Source organism: Antrostomus carolinensis, unplaced genomic scaffold (assembly GCF_000700745.2).
Source record: "Antrostomus carolinensis isolate BGI_N321 unplaced genomic scaffold, ASM70074v2 scaffold2158, whole genome shotgun sequence".
Classification (NCBI taxonomy): Eukaryota; Metazoa; Chordata; class Aves; order Caprimulgiformes; family Caprimulgidae; genus Antrostomus; species Antrostomus carolinensis.
Window position 1 is genome coordinate 144,198 of NW_010332384.1, and position 7,333 is coordinate 151,530.

Below are 7,333 nucleotides of genomic sequence, written 5' to 3' on the forward strand. Positions count from 1 at the left end.
ACTAAGGTGTTGAGCAAGGAGTGTTGATTATGGCACTACTTTGAATGAGCTTGTAAGATCACGCTTTTGTGTTAAGTAATGCACAGAGCAATCCTGTAAGTAGTTTAAAATTTTAGTACTAAAGAGTGTGTAAGAGGGGACAAGAAATACCTGGGGTGAATGCTGGTGAAGGTCAATAAAATTAACAGAGACAAAAGTCACAGCATCCTATTTCAACAGTCTCAAATAGCATTTAAAGGTCTACCTTGTACAACTGCCCAGGGGAGCAAGACATCTAGGAAGGACAGAAGAAGTCCTTCCTATTATTAGGCTCAAGAGAAAGAGAATGGAAATGAGGCCTTCCAACTTGGTGAGGAAGAAGTCCTAGGAATCTGTCTTATCAGAGCTGTGGTGACAATAGGGTAATATCCAGCAGCAGGGATAAAGAGGAAGATCAAGGTAACCATCATGTTTGGTAAGCTCAATGGTATCAGAAGTGAAAGGCACAGCAGATAGACATGTAGATCCTAATAAATTATAGGAACAGTGATCAGAAAGAGCCATAGCAAAAATGTAAGTTAGGAAGACAAGCTAAAAAAATGGAAAAAAGGCAATGCCACGAAGGGATGATTTCCAGGAACTGCCACCATGTCACAAATACACATTCTGAGAGAGAGAAAGGGCTGGCCGAGTTACAAGGTGCAGAGATGCAGCCCTGTCAATACAATGTTTCCTGCTAGGCTGTCTGCTCCATCGCTGCAATGCTTCACCCCATTCAGCCTGACATCATAACTACCACCCATCAAGATGGAGCAGAGTGCTTACCCAGCAACATAATCAGGGCTGCACTCCCATACTAAAAGGCAGGAACAGTCTAACAAAGCCCTCAGCTGAGCAATGTCTCAACACGATGTCACAGCCTACAGAATCAATTTGTTTATTGTTACAGAATGCAAGACAAAGATCTCAAAAGCACCCCTGTTCCAGAGCTCCACCAAAACAAGCCAACCCAGTATATTCAGATTTACAAAAGGAATGCATTAATCTTCAGTTAAGCTGCTTTTCCAATGATCAGCACACTCATAAAAAACACCATGATAAAGAAAATCCACATGAAAAACCTGTCCATCACTTTCGCAACTTTTTTCCACTCAATTCCTTTGGCCCGGTTTGCTTTATGGTCTCGAATACAATTAGCAATATACTCTATATTTTTAATCAGCATTTTGTAGCAGGAACAGCAATTAACAGTCTCCCTAACATCTTCACCATGAACTGCATAGTTTTTATTCAAATTTCCATTGAGCGTCTCCTTGAGATCATAGTCAACATTCCTATTGGAAAGGTGACTCCTTACCTCTTTGGGCCTCCTCTGATACCCATCATCCCCCTCTAACTTACGTTCTTCTTCCTTCTCTCTTTTTGGACTTGTGCAATTTTCACCCACATCATAAACAAAAAAGATTTTTGACATGTAGTCCAAAATAACCACCCTGGCCCATTGTGGAACAGGCTTTGCTTCTGAGCCACAGTGATGGAGATTCATTATAATGATCGTCAATGCAGTGGAAGCTGTGATCATGGTCATAGTTGCTATGTAATACTTTCCTGGAACACAAAATAAAATGCAATTAAAGATGCTACACTAATTTAAAAAATCCAATGCAGAAATAATTGATCTAGTTGAAAATGTCCCTGCTCACTGCAGGGGGACTGGACTAGATGACCTTTAAAAGTCCTTTCCAGCCCAAACTATTCATGATTCTATGATAGCAATGTGACAACATAGTGCTAACGATAAGTGCATGTGAAAACAGTTTTTAATCACCTTGATTCTCTATACTTAGATCACATTTAATTTACCCTTTAAAAGCAAAGATTAAAGCCATGAAAGTAAAATCTCATACTTACTGGCGTGCCTTTATCAAATGAGTGACTATTGTATTAGTACAGTAAATATCTGCAAGCCAAAACCTCTGATTCCTCAAAATACACCCATTCAGAAAATAGCCTTAAAATGTTTATCAGGGATCTTGCTCTTCTCCTGGTATCTGTAATATCCCAATGTTGATGGCTTCACGTGGCACAATAGAAATCACACCTCCTGATGTATTAACAAAAGCAGTGATAATGTTTTGTTGGAGCTATTGATGCAACCCACACCAGCAGACAGATGCCTTCCCGTTCACCCAGACCTTGCTGGCATCCACCCCTAGTGTCCTGGCAGCTAAGAGGCCAGGCACAGAGCTGAAGGGTGGCCCTGTTGCCTGTTGAGATTTGCTGTCTGAATTTTCTTCAGGCTGTACAAATTTTAGCATAGGCAGTCCAAACAGGGACAAAGCTCATCCTGGCCAGGAACAGACAATGCACAGAGGGAATGCAAGCTGTGGCCCTCAGCCACTGCTTTCCACAGCTGCAGTTCCCAGCCGACCAGCTAACCTAGCGTGGCTTGTGCCTATGCAGAGGGGCAGCTCCCAGCCCTGCTCTGCTGCTGTGCAGCCTCTGCAGGAAAAGCAAGAGCTGGCATCGATGACACATGATGTGCCATAGACAAGTGTGATGCGATCCCAGTTTTCCAGGGAGTTGGAAAGGATGCTGAGGGAGAGTGAGGGAACAGAGAAAGCAGACTTCAGTTAGGTTAATTTAGCTGGCTCCTTAATTAAGATAGCATGATAGGAAAGTAGGGAAGGTACTCCAGTGCAGCAAGCCCATATTCTAGGCAGGAATAGTTGCTGCTGATATAGCAAATGTATTTTCATTGACCAGTGTTTTGACTCAGTTAAGCCCTGCAGTTTTTCATATAAACAGTAATAATAAGAGTAAAAATAATGAGAATGTAATTATTTTAATGAAGCTGGAAGCCAGTGTGGAGGCAATTGTGTTCCTAGCCCTCCAAAAATCCCACCAGGGCAGCCTCCTGCCCCAGCGGGCAGATGAGCCAAGGGCAGGAGGGTCCTCACAGAAGGCAGACGGGACAGTGCTGAACACCACCCTTTCACTACACATCAGCTCTTCTGAACTCTCAGACATAGATCAAAATTCAGCATAATGGATTGCCAGGTAGTACAATTCAATGTAACAATTGTCAGATATTAAGTCAACCTGAGTGTCCCAGCCAGGCCATCCAACCACCTCGATCTGACATCATCTTGAAACAGTCTGGCATTGTGTGTACAGCTCCTGCTTACACTTTGTACACCAGTTCTAAAATTGTTTTCCATTACTAGCTTTATTACTAAATGTGATAAAATAATTATAAAAGTCTAATTATATTTAATAAATACAAATAGATAGATAATATATAATTTAAAATAATTTTGAAGAGGCTTAGTGTACCTGTACAAATTCCACACACATTTTAAGTACTTCATTATATTTTAAAAATGCAACACTTCTATCTTCCCAGAAGACACAGATTGCACATGGTCTCCCTGACATAAGGCTCTGCTATTAATAAGCCATGTTTAAAGACAAAGCATGTAGAGCTTACCTATCAAAGGTACATTTTCAGAGGGAGGCATGATCTCTGCAACCATCAGCTGGAACACAGTCAGAGCAAGAAGAACCGTAACACCCAGAGACACTTTTTCCCCAGAGTCTGCAGGGAGATAGAATCCCAGTGGGGCCAGGAAAGAGATCAAAATGCAAGGTAGCAACAGATTAAATATGTAGAATGAAGATTTCCTTTTCAAAATCAGCGTGAAAGTCACATCTGGATAAGGCTCAGAGCAGCAGCCATAAGTGATGACGTTCTTAACTGCTGGCATACCATGAATCTCCCATTCCACGTCTTCTACAAAGTCAGAGAGGTCGCCACTATCAAGAGAATTGATGATGTCTACCTGATTACCATTATAGGTCCAGGACCCAAATGTAAGGTTGCACTGCTGGCTGTCAAAAGGAAAATAAGATACATCCACTACACATGAGCTCTTTGTGATAGCAGGTGCATCCCAAGTGATTTTTCCATCATATCTCAACACAACATTAGTATTCACTGGTTCTGAAAAGTCATCATCAGCCCTAAAAAACAGAAAAGTGACAGTCAAGATCAATAGGCAACAACTTAATATGTGGGCCAGGGAAGGGGAACAGGAGGGAAGATCTTCACTTCACATCATTGACTAGATGATCTTTCGAGGTCCCTTCCAATCCCTAACATTCTGTGATTCTGTGTGATTAAAAGCATGCTGCTGAAATAATATTATTTATTTATACTGAATGTTATTAGGAACTTACTATTAACTATTATTTAGAGGTACCAGTGCCCATTAATGCCAAATGCCAGTGCTGCTAAATTTGTTGGCCATAGCTTCTTCAAACTTGACCTCAGAGGGGATACAGTAGGATAAGAATCCATTCAAAGATGAAAATAATCTGCTGGTCACTACTGGCCTGAGAGAACAGACAAGGAGTGCAGCCTTCACGTACCATCTTTTTATGGACACACAATCTTCCACAGCTCTTCAGCAGCCTCAGCAGAAAGCACTTCAGACTAACAGGGTATTCAATTCCCAGTGCAGAGAAATTCAGAACAGCTTTGCTGTGTAGCATAATCAATTGCCAAATCCTGTCTATGGTTTTATTGCAAAATATTTAGAGGATCAACAAAAAATGTTAAGATAACAAAAAAACCCCAAAAAACCTTGCTAAGGTAAGGTGAAGTGATGAAAGCTCAGACTCTGTAGGTCAACTCTTCCTTCAACCCCCTCCCTCCCTCAGACAAATATTTAAGCTGATTTTCTCTAGTCACACTCACTTGTTATATAGGACAATATCTGGTCTCCAAACCAAATCGCTTGGAATCCTGATAGAATCCAACCCATCATATTTATCTTTGTCCCATTTGAGGTATGCATCATACCAGCTTTGTCGAATCCATAAGTAAGCTGACAAAATTTGGTTCCTTTCATCCTGCATAAAAATGTAGAAATGTTTCTAGCTGAAGGTGACAAAAATCACATCTTAGATGTAGACAGCATTTGTTGTATAGCTTTAAAGCAGTGCCCAGAACAGGCCGGAATGCTGACAGGCCACAAGAGTACTTCTCAGACAGGTACATATGCCCATACACTGTACAGAGAGCTTATTTATTTGGACTTTTTCTTGTCCAAACCTTCTTTGCCCTGCAGCCTCCCTAGCTTCATCATAGTTGTCTAAGGCTCCCAGTATCTTAAGAGGTTCCTTTTGCAAGCTTCACAATACCGAACAGCTAACAGATGCAGTCTAACATTAAATTATCTGAAAGCTCAATGAGGTCCTGAAGTTGTAATTCAGGTCACAAAAGCGATTTTCCATTCTCCTTCCAGATATGCTTTTAAGGCAAAGGAAAATGTCTCTGGATGAACCAAATTTATAAAAAAGTTACTGAAGACTCAAATAAGGAGTCATGCAGAAATTAATTGCATCTTAGAAAACGCATTTGCTCTTTCTATTTAAAACTCAGCAAAAGTTGCCTGGAGGGTGCAATACCAACACCTAACTACAAAAGAAGTCTTAACAATTCAGCAGCTGTAAGTCTGCAGACTTATAATGGAAGTCTTAGTGTTGCAATCAGATAAGAACTGGAGAACATGACCCTTCCATGAAGAAGCATTACTGAAGTTGCTTTTCCTACACCAAGCAAAATGTTTACAGGTAGTACATTCCTGCACATCTTTAAAAAAACAAACAAACAAACAAACAACAGAACTCTACTCTTACTCACCATGTCTTTAATTTGGGACAATGTGATCTGAAGGGTGACATTCAGTACTTTATCTGTGTCTTCCACGGGTCTTAGAGCATTTGAGTAGTCTTCAAACAGTTCATTAAACAGCATGTGAGCATATTTTCCTTTGGCTGATTCTACAACTAGATAACAGATTTGTTCAGAACATCAGATTAAGCACTGAGCAGTATCAGATGATATCCTCTTTCTACAGCTTCAAGTAGTATTTGTTATAACTATATTTATCATTTATATACCATAGAACATCATTTGGTGCAGAAACAGAAGTATACCTGATGAAGCTATTCAAATAAGGACAGCATTCACCTGTAGTAAATTAATAGCTAACTCTAGCTTTTCACACCCACTGAAAAAAAACCCTCTGCATCCAGAGATTCCTCCCTTTTTTGAAGGTAAACACAATTACCTTTATTTTACCTATTTCTTTCATAGGCGTAGAGATTATTGACTTACAGTCACACATCTGCCAAGCTAAAATTAGAAGCAAAGTCTGAAGTCAAACCTGCTCCCAGGCTAATGACTTGTGATATCTCCCTAAATACAGCACTAAAATTCATGCTACTTTCAGAATTTACTCTTTTTAACTACCACCTGGAAGAAGCCTGGCTGCTTTTCTTCACAAATTGGCAACTGCATGATGTATGAACACATGCTTGCACTAACCCCTTTTCCAAACCATGTTATTTGGAGATGCTTCTTGCTATCCAGACTGAGTCACTAAGGAAAATTCCCTTAAACTTTAGGTTTTAAATGACACTTTTTCTGTTCCACAGTTCTGTGCATCAGTTTCTGTAGGCAATCTCTGTATTACCCTTAGAGAGATTCACACATTTCTACAAGCAAAGGGCAAGGACAGTAACACTCACAAGACACAATGTGCAAATGCCAGTTGGCACTACGTAGGAAGCAAGTGCTTTTGAGTACATCACTCTCTGGTGACTCACAGTGACTTCCTGGACTAATAAGAGTTCAAAGCAAACCTTCCTGATTAAAAAGCAATCCTAACAAATCAAAGCTTCATAAAGAGCATTTAAGTTCTGATTGTACGTGATCATTACGTTTGTCTACACATTGGTGGGACAAAGTAAAACTAAACATATGACAGACTTTTGGAGCGCAACCATGTAAGATGCATCAGGACACCAGCTCCTATGTGAGTAAAATAAACCTCAATGCAACATTTAGCTAGCAAGAAGTATTCTCACCTTGAAGCATCACTGCTGTAAACAGCAAGCAGAGAGAGACGGAAAAGGAGGACAGGCTATTTCTCTTCATTTCTGGACCTTAAATAAAACTGTTCACTCAAGGGCACAAAAACGTTTATCACCATCCAAAACTAACAAACAAACAAACAAAAAAACCCCAAGTTGCACAGCAACGTAAAGATGCTGAGGCACTGATGAGCTGCTCAGAGCAACTCAGTCCTCCCTCAACAGCTGTCAGTCCTAGAGCAATCGATGGTCTTTGTCCCTGCCACCACCTGGGGCTCCGACAAACCCTCCCTCTCTCTGTAACCTGAGAGCTGCCCGCTCTGAAGCTAATGCTGAGGGAGAAGACAAACAGATGAGGTATCAGTAGGAAAACTATATTCCACTGCATTTTTTACTACAAATGTAAGATTTT

At 40.5% G+C, this 7,333-nt stretch overlaps 1 protein-coding gene across 1 annotated transcript; it reads right to left on the reverse strand.

Moving 5' to 3' along the window:
- Nucleotides 1-1,030: 1,030 nt before the first annotated feature.
- CHRNA9 (cholinergic receptor nicotinic alpha 9 subunit) lies at nt 1,031-6,985 on the reverse strand. The gene is made up of 5 exons (XM_010173503.1): nt 6,916-6,985; nt 5,687-5,832; nt 4,739-4,893; nt 3,470-4,002; nt 1,031-1,587 (listed from the first exon to the last, which is right to left on the reverse strand). Exons 1-5 carry the CDS (start codon nt 6,983-6,985, stop codon nt 1,031-1,033), a joined length of 1,461 nt encoding a protein of 486 aa, XP_010171805.1.
- Between the last annotated feature and the right edge of the window lie 348 nt (nt 6,986-7,333).

What these genes read in the sequence shown, in the direction of transcription:
- CHRNA9 (XM_010173503.1), bottom strand. Translation starts at nt 6,985, where the DNA reads ATGAAGAGAAATAGCCTGTCCTCCTTTTCCGTCTCTCTCTGCTTGCTG. An exon ending in TACAGCAGTGATGCTTCAAG is followed by an intron (nt 5,833 to 6,915) that starts GTGAGAATACTT and finishes TCTGTTATCTAG; the next exon opens with TTGTAGAATCAGCCAAAGGA. An exon ending in GATATTGTCCTATATAACAA is followed by an intron (nt 4,003 to 4,738) that starts GTGAGTGTGACT and finishes TCTGTTTTTTAG; the next exon opens with GGCTGATGATGACTTTTCAG.